Source organism: Phalacrocorax aristotelis, chromosome 3, assembly GCF_949628215.1.
Source record: "Phalacrocorax aristotelis chromosome 3, bGulAri2.1, whole genome shotgun sequence".
NCBI classification, from domain to species: domain Eukaryota; kingdom Metazoa; phylum Chordata; class Aves; order Suliformes; family Phalacrocoracidae; genus Phalacrocorax; species Phalacrocorax aristotelis.
In genome coordinates, this window is record NC_134278.1 from 2468368 (window position 1) to 2488962 (window position 20595).

Genomic DNA, 20595 nt, shown 5'->3' on the forward strand with positions numbered 1-20595 from the left:
AGGAGGCAATTGATAGTCTTCAAAAAGCTCCACTGTAGTTGTCCTTGGGAAGGGCAGTCAAATAGATTTGAGGCCTGGGCTGAGAGCCATGGTGATCTTGCCAGCTTTTGTGGAGCATCTCAGCTTGCCCAAGAGCAGGTAGTGGTAAAACACTGAGAAAATGGAGGGGAAAAGACTGTGGTCTTGGTCAGAACCGCATGATTCACACAAATGTTATCTAGCTAGGAACGGGTAGAGGCCTGCAGAGATTTTTGGTGGCATCTGTAGCGGTGGCAACAGCTCCGCTGGTGGCTTCTTGACAGCTGCCTTGGCAAAGAGCTTGGCTTCTCGTCACGCCGCCAAAGCGCACACGCGGTGCCTACCTTGGGACTGGCCTCTCTTCACTTTTCAGCTCCCTGATGTGTTAAATGGGGGAAGGATAACACGGAGCACGAGAGAAATCATGATCAAAGTCATCTTTGAGACAGCGAACCTCAGGTGTGTAGTTTCCCTGTGGAGCCTCTCCCGATGCCAAAATCCCTGCCGTAACCAGGGATGGTTACATAGCCCTGTCTGACATTCCAAACTTGCTCGATTTCCAGCTGGTCCATGCAAACCCATTGTGACAGCTGCCCTCCTGAAATAATACACAGCTTCAAAGATGCTGCCGTTTCATGGGACCAGGCAGACTTGTCTTCCTCATCCGCATCTCTGGTTGTATTTGCAGAGGAGCAAGTGCCAGTCTGATCTAACACCTTGGTTGCAGAGGGAGCAGGTCATGGAGTCAGCCGTGGTAAAAAAAAGATGTGGTTTATCCTGCTTATGCGTACGTGAATATGCACATGCACATAACTACTTCTAAAGAGTCTTGTAACTAATCTTCTGACTCAGCACACGTACGCTGATGTGTAGAGGGAAGGGACCCGGGTATATCTGGTTGTCTGTGGGTCTTAAGGGCTGATCTGGACAACTTTCTTAATCAGAGGATGCCCAAATTTGTCCAACTAGGAGTTGAAAATAAATGGCTGATTACAGAATAGTTTCAGGGATACTTGATACCTGCTCATTGTTCCCCTCTGCTGGAGTTGGCCATCTCCTGAAGTCTGCTAACAGAGCCCTCCCTAACTTCAGTTAAGCCTAATTTGGCTGATTTTGAATTGCATTCCTTACTACGTTAGCCAACGGGAGCAGCTGCATGTGCTGTGAGCCAGCAGACACATGGGATAGCTGCTGCAGAAGTCTTGTCTTCCCGTGTGCTTTCTGCAGAAAGAAAAAGCCGTCTTCAAGGTGGATGGCAAGCAGCCCGCTCGACTTGAAACAAGGATGTGGGTGGGATGAAGATCATCAGCTCCCAAATGCGCAAATCTGCCTTCCTCGATGGGTGGGGACGGTGACGGTGGCATCTCTGGAGCCAAGTCCAAGTGTTCAGGCTGCTCATCAGTGATCTGGGAGATGCCTTAGCCCTTTTCTTCGTGGAGAGGATCTGAACTCCTACCTGCTCCTCCATGCGGAGTAGAAAAGCAGGGTCCTCGTTGGGAGCTTTGCTCCAGATGAGGTCCTGGGAAGTTCCTACCCCTGTGGTCAGCGCTGTCCCCATCAGGCTAAGCTGTGCTTTGCAGAGGGCTTTGCTCCGGTCCAGTGGATCAGTCCTTGTGACAGCGGGAAGCAAAAGGGCACAACCCTGGAGCCTCTGGCTAGGGCGCTCCCCTGCAAAGCAGGAGGCTTGCTTCACTGAATCTTATTAATAAATGTTCAGAGTCAGTGCCAAGAAAAGGGATTGGCAGTGTTGTAAATCTGCATCCTTCCTGCAGGACTGCGCTGGCAGGAGCTCTCTGCTTTTTCTTTCGAAGTGTAGATCGAGGTCAGCTCTCCAGGGAGAAGAGGCAGATGCATTTGGCTCCTGCATCTTCAGTGCTGTACTTCTCAACTTCATGGTGAAAGGGAGCTCGTGGTGTCCCACCCCAGTCTGCTGATGGTGCTATTTTTCCTTAGCCCATTTAGGCTGAATTGGCACGTATTTGGGAATGATGGACATGGATCCTTTTCCCAAGAGCTTGTTCTTTGTCTCCCCAAATTATCCAGCCCCCCTAAGGGCACCCTTCTGGGTTTTTTTTTCTGGTAAAGACCTCACATGAGCTATGAGGTTCCCGCTTTCTTGCAGAGTTTGTTCTTGGCCCAGAAATCAATTCAGTTCACTAAGTTGAACTGCCAAAACTTCTCCAAGGGCATAGATATTCTTCATGTTTTCAACATTGAATTATATGTGACACTTAATGTAGAGCTTAAGCATAAAGCCTCACTAGCAAGGAGACTGCTGGAAGATACTGATTTTACTGTATTTTTGTATTTGTGTATAAAAACATACTATAAAGTATTGGTTAGTGGCATTATTGATGGGCAGACTCTGGATTTATGCTCTGGTTTAGTTCTGTCTAACATTTTTAAGATCCATTTAGCCAACGTAGCTATGAACAACACCAGGAGCAAATGGGCTTGCATAGGGTTGTGGGGTTTTGTGCTCCCTGAGTCAAAAAAAACACCCCATGTTGTGGAACCGAATCACCTTGAATTGATCTGCTGAACAGAGCAGAAACTTCTGACGTGGTGTGTCAGGTGCTCGGAGGCGTTTTAGGTCTTGCAGTTTGTCTCAGAAGTTTCCAGACTCTTTAGGAGGTTCATGATATTGAGCTGGGGGCCATTTAGCTGATGACAAAGTGTTTTTTTTAAAAAATTATTCCCAAGGAAAAGCCCAAAATAACCAAAATAAAGACAGAAATACACAATCCGGGGTAGTTTTGAGTCTGGAGGGGCTGGGCTTTGCAGGTGTTTGGAGCTTTAACGTTTGCTGTAAGGGAAGGTGGCTTTTTGGCAAATGCATTTGTGTTTTTCTCGTAGCTCGATGGCTGATTTTGTGTCCTACTCATTTTTTTAACCTCCTTGGGTCAGGGTAACTGCTGACTGTTTTGCCGGAGCACAGCATTACAGCTTGGCTGAGGGAGCATCTTTTGTTGGGTTTTGATAGAGCTCTTGGCTCAAGACCGTTGAGAAACAAGATTGTAGCTAAATCAGTCATTAAAATGATGGAAGGGCAGGAGAAACAGCCCTGGGGGAGACACTGAGACCTCAATCTGCTTGAGAACAGAACAGAGAGGCGGCTTGGTTACACCACCTGTGTACATTTCTGGGGCGGGTGAGGCCCACCAAGGAGCAGCAGCTGGGAGCTGAGGGCAGATAATTCACGAGGAGCAAGTTGTTAACGTTTGAGAGTGAATATCTCAGAGGAAAGGTGGATTCCTTCACTCTTGATGTCATCAAATGGAGACAGGATGCCTCCCCAGCAGAGATACTTCTACTGGTGATGGCTCAGGTCTGAGATAAGGTCCCTGTGACGTGGATAATATAGGTGACTTGAAAGTCCATTTTGGCTTAACTTACTGCTGTCAACCCCACCAGCCATCCGCCTCTGGTTCTCCAGAAAGCATTCAGAGTCCATCCAGTGCCATGAAGTTTGAACTGGATTTGTAATTTGGTCTGAGTTGTCATTTCACAGCCATTTTACGGTGCTGTGTGATGAGAGTCTTCCAGGGGAAGGGTGGCTGCATCAAGTCTCCCGGTCCACCATGTAAGGGGGTCACACAAGATTATCATGATGAGCTCCTCTGGCCTGTAAATCCCTGAATTTGGCAGCATAACATGCCTTTTGTCTGTACATATAGATGTGTGGTCACCATAGTGTCTGCTGGCTTTTTCCCCCCAGCCCCACATGTGGTGGAGAGAAATAAATCCGTTGTAGCTGGAAGAGTGCTTTGAGATACCTGCGGCTGAGGACACAGCACAATAAGATGTCATTCAGCTGTATTTTAAGGGTGTGACAAAGTCATGAAAAATTGCTACATCTCACTTAATGCCATGTGAGGGAGAGGATTAGACTAGTTTTGTATTTTGCTGGTATAATAACCCTTCTTTTTTCACCTGGCCTAGTAAGCTTCTGCGTACGTTTGTGCCCATAATGCCCATTTCATGCCTGAGAAGTCTGGTGGGTTTAGAGGCCCATGGAAATGTAAAAACTTCAGAAGAGAGGAAAATGTTTCAAGTCTCTGAATCAAATACCCTTTCCATTCCCGCTAACCTCTTTTTTACAAGATTAGTTGCTTGTATTAAAGCAGAAAAGTTTCCCAAAATGTCACTGTTATCTTTCTCCAGAGTTGTCTTTTCCGTCTAACAACGCGATGCCCTCGTTTCTGCAGCTCGGGATGCAGCGTATGCAGTCAAGATCAAAACCCGGTCTTGCCTGGGGAGGCACCACATTTAAACTGTCTCAGGGAGATAGACAGGAGGAAGATTTTGAATCTTGGCCCCATCGTTCCCATCTCAGATCGCTAGATCGCTGCCCTCAGGTCCCCGAGCGCTTCCTTGGTGTCATCGCCCAGGGGAAAGCGCGGGGATTTACAAAAGCCACTGAATAGTTGTCTGATGACAATTAGCTGCATCCTGAAAGTGCTGTAAATTGGGATCCTTTCTTTGAGAACAAGGCGTCAAAGGCAATAGCTTTTAGTTGCTTCTAACTTTTGCCGGCTAATGTGATGAATTGAATGTGCTGATCAAGGCTTGGAGGCATCCTGCTCCTCTGTAGCAGCCTTCTCTTTAGGGAAGAGTTTAATGCCAGTGCACTGATGTCTCTATCCTCTGGGGACCCCAATTTCAGTCATCTGAGGTAGGATCCGCTTCACTTTCTCAACTGACAGTAGTTGCATCATGTTGTTGTTCAGCAAGTTACGGGGAAACAAGTCAATCAATGCACTTGCTGGGTTTTTCCTTGGGATCTATCGATTTACAGGGTGCTTAAATCTTAAATACTCCCGGATGAAAGGCACGAGCACACCTATTTTCTGTGAAATGCAAAAGCTGAAAACTGACACTTCTAGACCTGCAGAGCTTCAGACTTGATGGCGTAACCTGAAATGTGCCCGTTGCAGAAATGTGCCACGTTTTGCATCCTGCCTAGATCTTCACAACGCAAGGGGGTGGGCCTGACTCCAAAGCTCTGGTGACAAACATCCCCAGCTTTGCTGGGTCATTGGACCTCTGAGCTAAACCGCTTCACCTCTCTCTTCATTTTGAAGAGCAGCCAAAGCTCAGATCTGGCCCTGGGTTCTCTTTGACCTTTTGCACAGTCCCTTTGGAAATGAGTGGCACAAAAATGTACGGTTGCTGGGGGGGCTCGCTCTGGCAGCAGAAGAGCTTTAAAAGTGGCTTGACCACGAAAGGCAGGACAGAGCTGTGGGCAAAACCTCTGTGCTGCCGTTTTCAGCTTTGGGGAGCAGAAATGAGTTGATGTTTGTAGATGTGGTACCCGAATCTTTCCTGAGAAGCTGAGATGAAGACCTGTGGTGAGTAGGAGTCTGATAAATTAAAAGCAGTATCCACTTCCCAGCGCATCGGTGAGGCAGAGAGGGGTTTCTGCTGCTCGGCCTGGTGGTTCTTACTCTTCTGTCCTTTATCCATCCATACATCATCAACTGGCAAGGCAGGACCTCACCTGGAAAGCATGATCTCAATTTACTGTGGACTTAGTCCAACTTCTGCTGATCCTGAGGGGTAAGACACCCACAGGCTTCACTGAGGTCAGCCTTTCTGAGGAAACACCATCGTAACGGCAGAGACACGGCGTGGCACGTGCTTTTTAGCAGAAGGCTAAATTATGTATCGGTGCTGGGTCTAATAACTTGGCAAACTTCCTAGAAGGCAGGATCAGCAACGGGGGCAAGAAGTTGGTGGTCATGAGACTTATCAGAAGAAATGGTGTTGCTTTTAGAAACCCATCTTATAACGTTGTTGAGCTGGAGAGAGAGTGATGACCTGTTCCCAACTGGTCCAGGCTGGATTTACTGGAGGGGCCCTTGCCTGTGTCAGAAACCATGAAATCTCCTCTCGGGTGGTTTTCGCAATCGCTGCCAATCCTGAAGTTGTCATGGAGCAGTTGAGAGATGGTGTGCGGGGTGGGCTGCCTACGTGCTGACTGGGAAAGGAGCCGGCCACATGTGGGAGGCAGAAAATTTCCTAAGGCATTTAACCACTCACATAATAAAAATGGATCCTGTAAATGCCACGATGCACTGGGTGATTAATTAGAAAAGGGGTGGAAATGGGGGCTAGTGGCTTTTTAGTTAAAAAGGTGAAATGCCTGTGTCCCGCTAGAGGCATTGAGCAGCCCCCACCAAGGTCTGGTTTGCTGCCCTGTGCAATGTTTTTGGTCTTGTCATCGCATCGGTTTGCCAAAGGGCTCTTCCCTTTGCAACTCTGAGCAGGGCCCAGACGCCCCATCTAGAGCCGCATCCCCTCTCCTGGTCCTCCCGGTGCAGCTGCAAGAGCACTTGGGTTTGCTAAAGCCATTTACAGATACAGCCGTGGTGATGTAGGAGAAATTCTGAATTCTCCTTTTTGACAATTTGGGGACCACTCTTGGCTCCTCTTCTTTTCTGGTTGACACATCCAGAGGATGCCCACAGCATGTTGGGTTTGGTGATGCTTCTGTGGAGGTGGTTTTTACTGAAGCCTGCACTGGCCTCCTCGAGCCTGGGTCTTCCTTGGCCTCCAGGGCCAGTGCCTTAGGGCTGTACCATTCCAAACCTCCTGGTTTTTTGATTCCGGTCTTACCAGCTGCCTCCCCCAAATCAGCATGTGGAGTTGCCTCCTCTCCCGCTTCCCTCCTCATCACCCATTCCCACCAGGATTCCTGCAACCTCTCTTTTCCAGCAGAAGCTGTCCCTGGGAGCATCTGCTGGCTCACGCTAACTCTGAAAGTAAATACAAATGCCATGCTGATTTTTGTTATGCTTCTCCACCTTGGGAGGGAGAGGGGGATGAAATTCCTGTGCCGGCATTGTCTGTCTTTGCTTTTGCCTTCTCTCCTATGGGCTGTAATTGCATCGCAGCCCTCCTGGGGAGGGAGTGCTGCCGGCTCGGCTCTGGCCCTGCTCCACCACGGCTTAGAGCTGCATAATTTGTTCACCTCCCCGCAATAAATTGTTCGGGCTTTTGATGGACCTTCAGTGAAATATTTTAATGTGTTCTTGTCGAATGTTCCATTTCTCCCCCCCAGCAGCTATCGACAGATGAAAGCACTAACACTGGCTTTACATGGGAATTTAATCATACCAGCTGTCATGCAGATCCCCGATACAAATATTTTTCACTGTTAATGGTTTCAGTGTGGGCTTTTTCTGTGTGATCAAATATAATCTTATTTAATTGAATTTTATTGCCGTGATGCCTTATTCTTTTCACCAGGCTGGACTTTATTTCTAAATCAAGAGAGATTGTTCAGAGGAGAGCCAGAGAAACGACTGGAGGGATTGAACGGGATGGGAAGCCCAGAATGAACTCAGTGACTATAGATCAGCCAGGGCAGGCAAAGAGTGTTAAAAGCAAAGGAGAAAAAGGGTCCAGCGTGGAAGGGGCAGTCAAGAAGAGGGAGAAATTCAGCCTGTTTTTACATGTGTATGGCCGGGGATAAGGGAGATTGCACAGTGGGAAGGTTGGAAAAGTTTGGAGAGGGGGAGACGTTGCAAACGAATTGTGTCCAGGGCAGAATTTGTGGGTAGCTGCAGAAACAATCCTGTTCTGATCAGCGCTGGAGAAATGCTGCAAGGGCCACTTCTCCAGCGGCCGTAGGAGAGACGGGCCGTGGCTGCCGTGTTTTCAGCTCTGGCTGATGCTTCGTTATTGCGGAGCCACCCTCCTGCGCGCGAGAGGGCAGGGGATTGCAAGCACAGCCAATACAGCTGGTACCCGGCATCGTGGGGACTGGGTTCGGCTTCGGCAGTCCTGCGAGTCGGGCAGGAGGCTGCGGTAAAAGGGCTGGAAGGTGGAGCTGGCACCAGAGTGAGATGATGCTTTTTGTTTAGAAAGCGTTTCCCCATCGCAGGGTCTATGAAGCAGTGCCGAAACACTGGACCGCCACAGCTGGAGTGCGCAGCCCCAGCCCCTAAATCGCTTCTCTGTGCATCTAGAGCCACTGTAACTATCGTGTGTTCATCTTTTAGGTTGTCCGCACAGAGAAAAACAGCCTGAACAACCGGTTCCTGCCATGGGATGAGATCGAGACGGAGGCCATCCTGTCCATTGATGACGATGCTCACCTTCGCCACGATGAGATCATGTTTGGGTTCCGGTGAGTAGACCCCTCACACGTAGCCTTTGGAGCCAAACCGATGTCTTCTGCATGCAGGGCCTGCTTAGGTGCAGCGTGGCCTCGTGTCTAAAGCCAGGGCCAGAATTAGGACTAGCACATCCCTTCCTGTGGCTTTCCAACTCAATTTCTTGGAGGAGTAATACGTGGCAATGAACTGTTTAATGACTGCAGGTGGGTGGGCTGATTTCAGGTTGTCCAGGCAACCCTGATTCTCACGCTTCCTAACCTCAGCTCTTCAGCTTTTGCTGTCCTGATGACGCTCCCTTGGTGGTTTTGGGGGTGCATGGCTTCCTAGGGTGGAAGGAAACTGGAAAACAAGTCCAAGAGGCTGTTGCACCTCCATTCTTCGTGTGCTGTTGGCAAGGCCAGGATGTTCTCAGCTGCTGGTGCTCAGCTGCTTGCGGTGGGCTGCCGTCCTCTTTGCTCGGTGTGACATTGGGACGCGACAGCTATTTTGGCAATTTTTTCTGCAGAGGATGGAAAAGACAGATGTTACACAGAAAAGGCTGGTGCTGGTTGCTCTTATTCCCATTCCCTTTCTGCTCCAGCATTTTTTTCCCTTGACTTTGCCCTGGCAAAAAGCTTCCGACAGGGCTAAGGGAGAAAGCGGTTACGTGGACTCCTGCCATGGGAGGTTTCTGCCGGCTGCTCCTGCAGCTCGCACAGCTAAACCTTGCCGGCTGCCAGAGAGGTGCCAGGGAGCGAGGATGGCACGAGGAGAGAGCGCTGGCGCTCGTTTGGCTGCAGCTCATCAGCCTGCCAGGCCAGGAGCGGGGGCTGCGGTTGCTAATCCGAGAGCACCCAGCAGCTGGCTGGGGGGCGGGAGACGGGGACCAGCGCTCCGCTCTCACCAAAACACGTTGGCTCATGTTTGGGAGGAAGATTAAAAGGAACTAAATGCCTAGAAACCCAACAAGCTCTCGCTGAAAGATGAGAAATGAGGTGTTAAAGTGATTAAAGCAGGGGAGTAGGCGTCAGGACTCCTGCCTTCCCTTCCATGCTCCATTTCAGGCTCTTTGTCTGAACTTGGCCGTTTTCTCCCCCTCTTTGGTCTCCGTTTACCTTTGCTTTACCACAGCGCCTGGCTGAGGCTTTACCGATTAGCCCTGGACAGCATCAAATGAAATTCTAAGTGCCGCGTATTGCTCTCACTCATACCCCTGCTTACAGACACCTTGTCCCCACAAAGCCTCCCTGTGTTAATGCGTTCAGCCAGGGAGGACAGGGTGCCTCGCGACTGAGTGAACCTCTGCCTGTAACAACTGTGTTTTGTTGAAACTTCGCTTCAGGCTGAAATTCTTGGGGTAAAAAGCCTGGTCTTGCCCCACTTGCTGCTCAGGAGTGAGCTGGAGGCGGGCGCCTGAAGCAAACCTTTCTGAGGAACGCACCCAAAATTATTTTCTGGAGAAATCCTTATTTTTGTGGCTGAGCTGGGAAGGAAAAAGCGTCACGTTCATGGGAAAGTGAGATGTGGGAGAAGTGAAAGGGAGTGAGCAGTTTCAACTCTGGCTTTTCAAAACAATCACACTGGATTGACAGAAGCTGCAGCAAACAAGTGCTTGCTGGGAGGATGGTGCCAGGGAAGCTGCTGCTGGCGTTAATTACTCGGTTTTCATTACCAGGCTATATCGGAGTTTCATTATTTTGAGTAGAGGATATAACGATAAACCCATCTCTGGTCCTGGCTGTGTCAGTAAGTGTAATGAAAGCTCGGGGCTCTCGGAAGCTCGGTCTTGTCAACAGCCTGCGACTGCCCTGCAGCCATCGCTTCTGTAGCTCTCCACAGGAACGGGAGCTGCGGGAGGAACCAGCAACTCACATCCACCAGGGGAAGAAACCAAAAAGGCCACTTTCTGCCCTTTTTTGTGGCTGTGGAGAGAACCCTTCTGTGTCCAAGAGACTCCCACCTGGGACTCGTTTCTTGTAGTCCGGAGTCCCTGGGTTTGGAGGTGCAGCTTGGACACGAACTGTTAGCGAGGTGGGATCGGGTGACCCGAAGGAAGCCAGCACCCCTGCCAGGGGAAGCTGGACTTATTTCCCAGGTTAGGCATTAGGCACCGATGGTTGTTTTAATTATTCTTGATGGTGTTGCAGCTCTCCTGAGGGAGTCCTCTTGAGGAGAGCGAGCTTCAGATGCGAGCAGAATATTATGCAAGCCCACACTCTCACGTGCAAAGCTCAGGATTTAACTGCCTACAGCTCGACTGCGAGCGTGCGTTAGGGTGAAGGGTGCACTTACGGCCCCTGTGGTTTTTCCTGTAAGGACAGTGCCCGGGAGGCAGCCGGGTGCTGGTTTGGGATGGGAAGGTGGCAGTTTGGCACTCCAGGTCTTCTGCCTGCAGACACCAGGGTCTTCAGGATCTCAGCAGCTTTCCTTAAGAGAGCTTGATGTTATCTCGACTTTACAGAGGATGAAACTGAGCTTCTGGGAGATGGAAGGTCCCTGGGTTTTGGGGAAGAAGCCAGGAGACGCTGGGTTTCTCCCAGGCCAAGCCCTGACTGCTCTGGACTTTTTGTAGAGGGAAATAAGAGAGAAGCAGTGCTGGCATATGTGTCGCGCAGTGATGCCCTTGCATGGGCTGCGGGAAGCTGGTGGCAGATGGAAGGGTTTCCCACCTCGCTGCCTTTCACTGCCTCTTTCTCTGCCTTCCCACCTGAGGTCTTACGTTTTCCATTCTCTGTGTAACTCAGAAACTAATTTTGGGCCACTGGGCTCTTCTGTTAGTTTTCTTTTAAACCTGTAGAACAGCCCTTACGGGTCAGAAAATCCTTAATTTATGAGTTAGGAGCACTTTCCCTGTGAATGAGCAACTCAAACGTGCCTCTGGGAGAGGACCAAGGTGAGAGGCTCAACTTTGTACCAAGCGGCGTCGGTCTGTGCTCACAGCCCGTGCTTGGGGCAGTTGGCTGAGGGATGCTTCAGTTCACATCTAACGGCTTTTAACCTTTAACAAGAGAAGGTCAACAAATTCTGCATGTCCGTTAAAGCCAAGATTTCTGTTCAGCCCTTTCCTGCACTACAATAGGAAAGAAATAGGAGTTATCTTGGGGAGAGGCCGACACTGGAGCTTTGGTGCTGCAGAGGTGGGCGAGCTTGTACTCAACAGCCTACGTAAAAAGCCACCTTCAGCATGTTGGAATGGTCTGTGTTTTTATTTAAAAAAATTAAATGCGCTTTAAAGCAAGGTAATTGCATGTTTTAACCATGTTTATCCTTTTTACCCAAACTAGTGTATGTTGGGTGTTCTTTGGAAGAGCACTTGCCAAATTCTTCATGTAGAGGTGTCTCCATCACTTGCAACCCCACTCGGGAGCCGGTCCGTTGGCGTCGAGGGCATAGTTCTGTCTGCGGACAGGCTCCCCGGGTTTGTGTCTCACTGAAAGGCTTTGTGTTTGCAGTGTGTGGAGAGAGGCAAGGGACCGCATCGTTGGCTTCCCGGGACGTTACCACGCGTGGGACATCCCCCATCAGTCCTGGCTCTACAACTCCAACTACTCCTGCGAGCTCTCTATGGTGCTCACTGGTGCTGCCTTCTTCCATAAGGTGAGATATTGCAGCCACAAAGCCCTGAGCTTTCCTTTTCTTCTCAGAGTAACCGGAGTCTGTATGTCTGTGGGGTGGGTTTTTTTTAAAAAAGAACAAATTTTGGAGCTCACCACTCCTTTTCCCTCGCTTCCTCCAAATTGAAACACGGCCAGCAGCTGGTCTGTGTCCCAGCGAACGGCCTCCTCGAGGAGCAGCCTGTGTTTGTGCCACGTGAGAAGCACCACAGCACTGAAGCAGGCAGATGGAGCGTGGGGCCGAGCACGTTTCAGCGATGCTCTCAGCCATTGCCTGCCCTGCGCCTTTACTGTAGCACCTTTAATTTTCCGGACTCAAAAGTGTTGCAAGAGGTGATTTGCAGGGAGGTCATGGGTTTCTGCAGCTGCGTGGTGGCACGGGCTGGCTGGTAGGTGTGGGAGGTGGCTGGTTCATGTTGGAAGGGAGCAGTGCAGAATGGCTCTGGGACAAGCACCTCTCTGTATGGGAAAGGCAACAGAGGGTGAACAGACCTTGAGGAAAGGATGGGATGTTGCCCCGAGGGGACCATCCTGAGCTGTCATATCGCGGTGGGAAGGCGTCCACCAGCTACTGCTGCCGTGCCGACTGCAGCAGCTAAGGCAGAAAGATCTGAGGGGGCTGAAACCATCGTTTCTTGATTTCTGAGGTTACAGGAGCCTCGGGATTCGGCATGGGTGGTGGCTATAGCGTAGAGTTGCTGCTGCTCTGGCTACAGCAGGTCTCCTGGGTGCAGGATGAGCTCCTTTATGTGGAGTCTCCACTGGCATCCTTGAGCTCTGAGTCAGACGTCCCAGTGAGCAGTCTTGATACTCACCTGCGGTGCCAGGACGGCTGCAGGGCCGATGCAGACGGCACCGGCGATGGGTGGGCGCTTGCTGCTTGGCACCACCTTGAGCAACGCTGCGCCTTTTTATCTGTTCCAGTACTATGCCTACCTGTACTCCTACGTGATGCCACAAGCCATCCGTGACATGGTGGACGAATACATCAACTGCGAGGACATCGCCATGAACTTTCTGGTCTCTCACCTGACGAGAAAACCTCCCATAAAGGTAAAGTGCCAGGAAGAGGCTTGTTCTGGGCTTTGTGTTTCTGGAGAAACAGTGGTTTGGATGATGTCTTTGAAAGGCAGGCAGTTTGTTAGGAGGCGGCTCTGCTCCGGGGGGGATCCGGCTCCCTTTCTCTCAGCACAGGCTGGTACCGAAGCTGTCCTGTGCAGCAAAATCGGGCTGCGTCGCATCTCTGAAGCGCTGTGCCACAAGCGTGGTGTGCTTGAGGCGGTCGGCAGGTCCCCTCTCCGGCCTCGGGGGGATGTACTTTGTGCTCAGAAAGGTGTGAAAACCCAGTACAGCCTTCAGAAGCAGCCAAACCCCCACCATAGCAAGTGGATGAATTGGGGTTTGACTTACACTGCAGCTGAGACCCGAGGCTTTCCAGGCTCAGCAAAGGCCCTTCTGGGCAGCTGATCCTGCAAAGACAAATTCCCTTCTTTCCATAACACACAGCACAAGTAGGAATGATTTCCCTGCTGATTTTGTGGAGCTTCCCACAGACACGTAGGCTCATCTGCCTGCGGAGGGCTGTTGGTCCAAACACAGCAGCCCAGCTGAAATATCCCTGCCCTGTGATAACAAATGAACGTCACAATTTTGAGCATGAATTTCGGATGCAGATCATTCTGCTCTTTATCGCTGCTGGCAAACTGCTCTTTACAGCCCTGCATATGTCTCACCGTCGCAGGCCAGCTGCCTTGGAGATGGCTTTTGGCCATAAATATGATGGGTGGGTTTTTCTGTGTGGTGTTCTTCCCATCTGGAGCTACTGTGAGGTGGAGGCTGTAGAGTTTGGTGCAGCTGAGAGGAGAATCAAACCAAAACCAAAGGGCGCTGCAATGGGGTGTCTGATTCAAGTCAGACAAGGAGGCCCTTTAATCAACGGGTGGCCCTTCGGCACCTCCTGAAAACTGGAGCCCCCTCCAAAGACCTTGCTCTGGGTGTCTAAAGCAAGAGGCACCCCAAACTGCCAATTCTTCTGTAGCATCTGTGACCAGCAGGGCGAGGGAGGGGGTTCTGCCCCTCTGCCCCGCTCTGTGAGACCCCCCTGCAGCGCCGCCTCCAGCTCGGGGCTCCTCAGCACGGGACAGACACGGGGCTGTTGGAGCGGGGCCAGAGGGGGCACAGAAATGCTCTGAGGGCTGGAGCCCCCCTGCTGCGAGGCCGGGCTGGGAGAGCTGGGGTTGTGCAGCCGGGGAAGGGGAGGCTGCGGGGGGACCTTATTGTGGTTTTTATATATTTAAATATATAAAGGGGGCTGATAAGAAAGATGGGACTGATAAGAAAGGTGGGGACAGATGTTTTAGCAGGGCCTGCAGCGACAGGACAAGGGGTGATGGGTTTAAACTAAAGGAGGGGAGATTCAGACTAGAGAGAAGGAGGGAATTGTTCACGCTGAGGGCGGTGAAAGCCTGGCCCAGGCTGCCCCGAGAGGTGGTCGATGCCCCATCCCTGGGAACACCCAAGGCCAGGCTGGACGGGGCTCTGAGCAACCTGCTCTGGTTGAAGGTGACCCTGCTCACGGCAGGGGGTTGGGCTGGATGGCCTCTAGCGGTCCCTTCCCACCCAAACCGTTCTGTGATTCTGTCTGTAGCTGGTGAAAGGGAAAAAGTTCCTTTCTCAAGGTCTTATTTTTTCCTGAAACAGTTTCTCAAACCTTAAACCACAAAAAAATCACTAAGTGTTAGTAGATCATCATGTCCCCCCTCAAGCCTCTGCTCTGTCAGAGCTGGTGTGGACCAAGTCCTTCCTTGCCGGGACACCCTCCAGGGGACACCTGGCAGCTGGGGAGAGCACAGCCGAGTCCGTGCCCGGCCTGCGGCATGCCGTGACTGGCGTCAAGCCAAGTCCCGCCCCGCAGTGCCCGGGGCGCAGGCAGGGTGTCCCCCCGGCCGGGGTGTTGTGGGCAGCGTGGCACTGACCGTCTTTGTCCCTCTCATTGCAGGTGACCTCCCGCTGGACTTTCCGCTGCCCTGGGTGCCCGCAGGCACTTTCGCACGACGACTCTCACTTCCACGAGCGACACAAGTGCATCAACTTCTTCGTCAAGGTGTACGGGTACATGCCCCTCCTGTACACCCAGTTCCGTGTGGACTCGGTCCTCTTCAAGACCCGCCTGCCCCACGACAAGACAAAATGCTTCAAGTTCATCTAGAAGGGAGAGGCAGCCGGGCACCCTCGGCTCTCTGAACTTCGGCTGGAGGTGGCTGAGGGCAGAGGGTGGCTTTTCAGCAGGGCTGCGAGTGCAAAATGTCTTTTGCTATTGACTCTGGCCTCCCTCCCGTGGAGCAAAAGGGACGTCCTGGATTTGGGCGGTTGCGTTTCCCCCTCCCTTCCCGCTCTCCCCGCAGCGACTCGACCGAGCGACAGGGAACAGGATCTCACGGCTCCTGTAAAGAAACTCCCTAGGATCGTACACTGAGGAATGGCATGTTGGCTAGTGGCTCTGCCCCTTCGCTAGCCAAGGGCAACCATTCTTTTTAATTTTAATTATTGTTATTTAAAATGAAAGTGGTTTAGATTTGCCGCGTGAGGCTTTTTTTTTTTTTTTTTTCTTTTTCCCCCTCACCCACCTCCTTTTCCCCTCTGGACCTGTCTGCCCGCTCAGGGGGGACCGTAGCGAGGCCAGGCTGGAGCTGCTTCACTGCAAAGAGGTTATTCCCAGCATCAAGGCAGCTCCGGCCACCACTGCCGTCCCCATCCTTTCTCCCTTCTCCTCCACTCCCGCATTCCATGTCTTGGCTCGTACTTGCCCTGTGGCTACTACTGAGGACTTTCGGGTGTCATGCGGCCTCCGAGGCCCTGCCCTCGGAGAGGGGCGAGCCAGGACGCGGTTGGCCCCGGAGGGTCCTTCCCCGGCTCCCAGTGCCGTGCCGGTCCAGTACCACAGCCAACAGGGCGTGTGGCTGCTGCGGTCTCTCAGTGTCCTTTCCCACCCCACACAGCACACCGCAGGCGCTGCTAAACCTCCGAAGACAGGGAGCGTGCTCAGGGCTTGGGAACGATCCATCTGCAGCTCAGCAGGGGCTGGCAGTGCCCCAGGCCTGTCGTGAGTTCAAGCGGGGTTGCCTTGGCCTGCGGTTTTTCTACAGCCGCTGCAGCACCAAAGGCAGCTGCAGAGAGTCTGAGTCTGGCCTGGCCTTTACACAAGTGCTTTGGGACTTCTCCTCCTGCACTTCAGAGCCTCATTCACTGGCCCTGGAGCTTTGCTCCGGTAGCACCCTGAGATCAGCTACATGACCCGTTGCTGCTAAAATAAACCTCTTTCCCCAAAGCATCCGAGAGTGGACGCGGTCTGCCGAGAGTTGGCTCGTGGCGGTGCCTGGCCCCGCTGGGGGAGCAGGCAGGAGCTCAGCTTTCAGCGCCGGTGCCGTGGGGGTCGGGGTATAGGGGCCTTCTGAGATCGTGTCACGTTTTGCAGAGCGGAGGAAAGAGACGACAGCAACCCTTCATCTGTGCGCAGCCCAGCAGGGCCGAAGCCAAGTGCCAGCCCAGCCTGCACGTGCCGGAGCCACGGCCGCACCGTGGGCTGGAGTCCCCGCTCTGCCGTATCCCTCGTCCCCCAGCCCAGAGCGGAACGTGCCCACGCTGGGTTTGCCCGTGGGCCTCAGCTTATCTGCCTTAAACCCTCACCCCGCCCACGCTCACGCCCTGGCTTTGGGCTGCGTTCGAAGGCTGATCCCACCAAGAGCTTTCCTTCACGTGATCCAGGATCGCGCTCGTGGGGCTGTTGTCTGAGCTGGTTTCTCTCCCACCAAAGCGAACTGCTGTTACATCCGTGTGCTCGCCCGACCCGTGCTCAGCTCGCTGCTCCGTTCTGCCTCAATCCCGGCCTGTAACAGGAGGGAAGGACACAGCTTGTCCTCTCTCGTGTGACGTTCTCCCGCAACGCATCCCAGATGGTTCAGGGCAGCCTGGAGAAGCTCTTGCCGGGCAGCTGGGAAGGTGAAACTTGTGTCCCCAGCATTCCTGGCCCGACTTCCACTGTAGCAGGTTGCGGCTCAGCACCCTGCAGCAGCAGGCTGTTACCACCTGGTTGTGCCTCTGGTGTGTCCCAAAACAGGAGCAGGGACAGGCCGTCAGCAGCTCCTGGGCTCACTCGTAAGGTCAGCCCTGTCCACACTCCTCTCCTGCAGCCTGCACCATGTTTTGGGGCGTCAGGTGGCCTCTCCAGCCATTTTTCAGCCCTTTTTCATGTCAGCCCCGTGGCTGGGGGTCGCCGACACTTGCTCCTTGGGAAGGGGCAGCCCATCCCTGGCAGAGCCGACAGCTCGTGCCTTCACCAGCCCTACAGACCGCAGTGAAATAGGCATCAACGTATCTTTTCCTCTCCATATGCCTTTTTTTTCTTTCCACTTGCTTTTGGTTTTAACGTCAAGTGCTCAAAACAGAGCACGTGAAGGCTCAGACTCTCCTTAAGAATGCGATTGGAGACTCCTGCGAGGTCCTGAAACACCTGGAAGGATGTCTTCTGCCCCTGCTCAGAGTGGAAATATGGCACTTAGCAGCTGCACCAGCGTCAGCATCCCGGAGGGGCCTGACGCTCCTCTGCCGCTGGCTTTAGTTCTCCCCTCATTAATAGGTGGTTCGTTAGCAGCGATGCCGTCACTCACGTACAGCCTCTGCCTGCGCAGCAGGAATCGAAACGGGAGTGAGGATGGTTGCAGGCGTGGATTGCACTTTATATAAATAGAGATATGCTCTTCAGCAACTTATTTTCAAAAGTCTTAAGGGAAATATTATTCTGCTGAGAGACAGTAACATGGGGCGCTTGGAAAGACGCGGACGTGACGTGAAGGGCTGGCGTGGCCGTTGGTGTGGCGGGGGCTCGGGGCTTGCCGAGCCATGTTGCTTGGCTGCAGTCGGAGCTGGCGGCAAGCCCGAGGTTGGGGCTTTCGTCTTTCCGTTGGTGCATTTCAGTTCAAGGCCAATGTCGAGATCAGCGGTGGAAGCCCAAATTGTTCTTCCTCCCAGGCTCTTCACACCCTCTCGACTCTTGCCCAAAGCATTGGGTTGTGTTTTCGAGGATCCCTGGTGCTGCGATAGCCGGGGTCAGGCTCGGAGCGCCGTGGTTGCGCGAGGAGGGGCTGCGTGATGGGATGGCTGCGTGCGCTGTGGGATGGTTTCCTCCTTGCTGAGATCCCCCCAAAGCAAAGGATTTGGGGGTGAAGAAGTAAATGGGTGCTGCGAGTCGCCCATGCTGCTCGGGGTGGCGGGGGCCACATGCTGGGTGGCAGCAGCGGCAGGAGGGATGGCGAGCCGTAAGGAAATTAAATGCCAGCGAGAGCATCTCTTTCCCAACTCCTCCCAAACAGACACCGAAACCCCTCCAGAGCACAGACTCGTGATTCACACCCCGACTTTCTGCTCCTGAGGTATCCCAGCATCTGAGCTGTCTCCAGCTTTCCTCCACCACCAGGGAGGAGAGAGGCATTTCTGGAGAGCGGTCCAGCCTGTGCCACCGTCCCCAGCGTCCTCCCTCGCTACCCATCACTCTCCCGTGATTTTCAGGGGTCCCAGGGTAGCTCCGAAGCTCAGGTTAGGTTGTACGATTCATCCCAGCTCCAGCACAGAGCAGCCTGGGGCACGCGGGCCCCGGAGGTGGGAAGGTCCCTCTGTGGCTGCACCTTTCCCAGGGGAACGGCCTTTTCCCTCTTTTCAGTGTTTCTGCTGCTTCACCCGGGACCGGGGGGTGCAGCCGGCGGGTGCCGGGTGCGGGGCGAGGCCTTTCTCACATTCGCTGTAAATAGCATCGTCTGCTGTGACATGGACCCTGCCCCACACCCGGTCCGTGTCGCACAGCACAGCCCCTGCCCTCCCCTGCGCCGTGGTTGTGCTGACTGCTCCGTGAGCACCAGGTTTAAAATAAAAAAAAAAAAAAAATTAAAAAAATAACAAAAAAAGAGAAAAGAAACACTCCAACACGAGCACAATGTTGAGGTTTTTTTTTTGTAAAAGGATCCAATAAATGGAGAGTTTAACTTGAGAGCGGCTCCGTTCCTCCTTTGCTGGGTGCTGGGGGAGAGGGGTCGGGACTGGGAGGGGGCTCTGTGGCCCTGGGGCACCCTGAAAAAGAAGCATCTCCCCAGGCCTGCATTTCCCGAGGGAGCAGGAGCAAGGGGCAGGTGAGCTGGGCGGGAATGGTGGAAACCCCTCAAGGACAGCAGCATCCGATGCTAAACCCTGCTCTGTCCCTTGGTGCGCTCGTGGCTGGGCCAGGAGAGCCACCAGTCCAGCCCCAGTGGGGTTTGGACCCCCACGTAGCTTCAGGGGACATCGCATCCCAGCTGTCGCGGTGCTGCAGGGCTGCTGGTGGCATTGGGGACACCCAGCCAGGCCGGCGGATCTGGGAGAGGCTGGAAGCCCTCGGAATTCAGCACCAGTGATTCAAAGCTCAGCCGACCAAAAAGCACCTCCCCGAGGGCCAGGCTCCACTCAGGACATGGCCCTGGGGCCTTGGCCCTGCAGAGGGATGCTTAAAGCCACCAGGGAAGGGTTGGCCAGGTATTTCTAGGCAATGAAAAGTGCAGCCTAGAATGAAATGAAAGGGTGGGATCGCAAACCTTCCCATCCCTGCCCTGAGGTCCTCTAACAAGGAAATTTGGGGACCATTTCCTATGGCGCTCGCAGGCATCGCTGGCTCGGGGTGCTCCCGGCCGCTCCTCTGCGCAGGAGGCGGTGGTGGGAAAACCAAGTGGATCTGCGTGATTCCTGAGCTGATTTCCGCCAGCCTCAAACCTGCGGCGAGGAGCAGAGCAGGGGGACGGAGGTGGCTGGGCCGTGGGGTCCCCCTCGACCCTGGGCTGGAAATCCCACACTGCACGTTGCTGGATTTCCTCTCCCTTCCTTTCTGCTGCCTTTTTTTGGCCTTTCCTCTGTGGTCGCTGGGTCACCTCCGTGTCACCTGCCCTCGCTGCTGCCCCACGGGAAATGGCCCCTTTATTTTCCCTGATGCATTGGGGTGAAGGATTTTCCCCCGGGGGAGTGATTGTGCTTTATTTCCAGGATGGGTTTTGGGGAAACCCCAAATGATTTTGATCCCAGAAGGGAGGAGGTGGCTGCTCTGCCCAGGACCTGCCTCCCAAATGCCTGGGGTCTCTCCTCAAACTGTCGCTGGAAGGGGGGGACATCACCAACAGCGTGAGGGCACAGGCAACCACACTCGAAGGCACGGACCTGGTTTTGGGGGTCCGGCTCCCCAGTGAGCCCAGCAGCGTCTTGGGCACTGGCTTGACTGTAGCAGTTTTGCTCGTGGGGCTCTTCCAGCCCTTAGGCAGGAGATAAAAATCACCAGGTAAATGATTTTTACGGCTGCAACTGTGACCTTGGTGAGACAAGCCACAGCATCACGGCTCCTGTTTGGTTTTCTTTTTTTCCCCATATATAAGGGTTTGTACCTTGGGATGAGGGAACATACACCGGGGAGAGGATGGGGGGGGATAAATCCCCCTAATAACTCAATCCCTTCTACCAGGCGGGAGGGCCGGGGCGGGAGAAGTGCTTTACACTCCTCGACACTAAACAGTGCCCTCAACTTTCCCTTTCCGATGACACATCCTTGAAAAAGCAATTCAAGCGAAATGGCTCCCCATGTTTCCATCAACGCTGTAAGAACAACCAGCTCCTGCGAGAACCCAGGCGAAGGCCCCGCCGCCACCGGCGCGGCTGCTGGCACCCTCCTCCCACAGCCCTGCCTTGTGCCCCAGCCTCGCCAAGACAGGCAGGAAGAGGGAAATTACTCATTTGGGGTTCGGGGTTTTTTTTCCTCCCAGCTGGAAATGCAGAAAAGCGCTGCTGCAGGGCCGGCC

The 20595-nt window shown here is 53.2% G+C and overlaps 1 protein-coding gene across 7 annotated transcripts in view; it reads left to right on the forward strand.

The window, feature by feature from the left end:
* EXTL3 (exostosin like glycosyltransferase 3) overlaps positions 1 to 18773 on the forward strand; it is a 162145-nt gene extending 143372 nt beyond the window's left edge. For all 7 annotated transcript variants that reach the window (XM_075086497.1, XM_075086503.1, XM_075086501.1 and 4 more), the window contains 4 exons: positions 8025 to 8152; positions 11573 to 11717; positions 12659 to 12787; positions 14733 to 18773. In XM_075086497.1, the coding sequence (XP_074942598.1) occupies positions 8025 to 8152; positions 11573 to 11717; positions 12659 to 12787; positions 14733 to 14942 (612 nt within the window). In that variant the 3' untranslated portion in view covers positions 14943 to 18773. The remainder of the gene's footprint in view (positions 1 to 8024; positions 8153 to 11572; positions 11718 to 12658; positions 12788 to 14732) is intronic.
* Positions 18774 to 20595: the final 1822 nt, after the last annotated feature.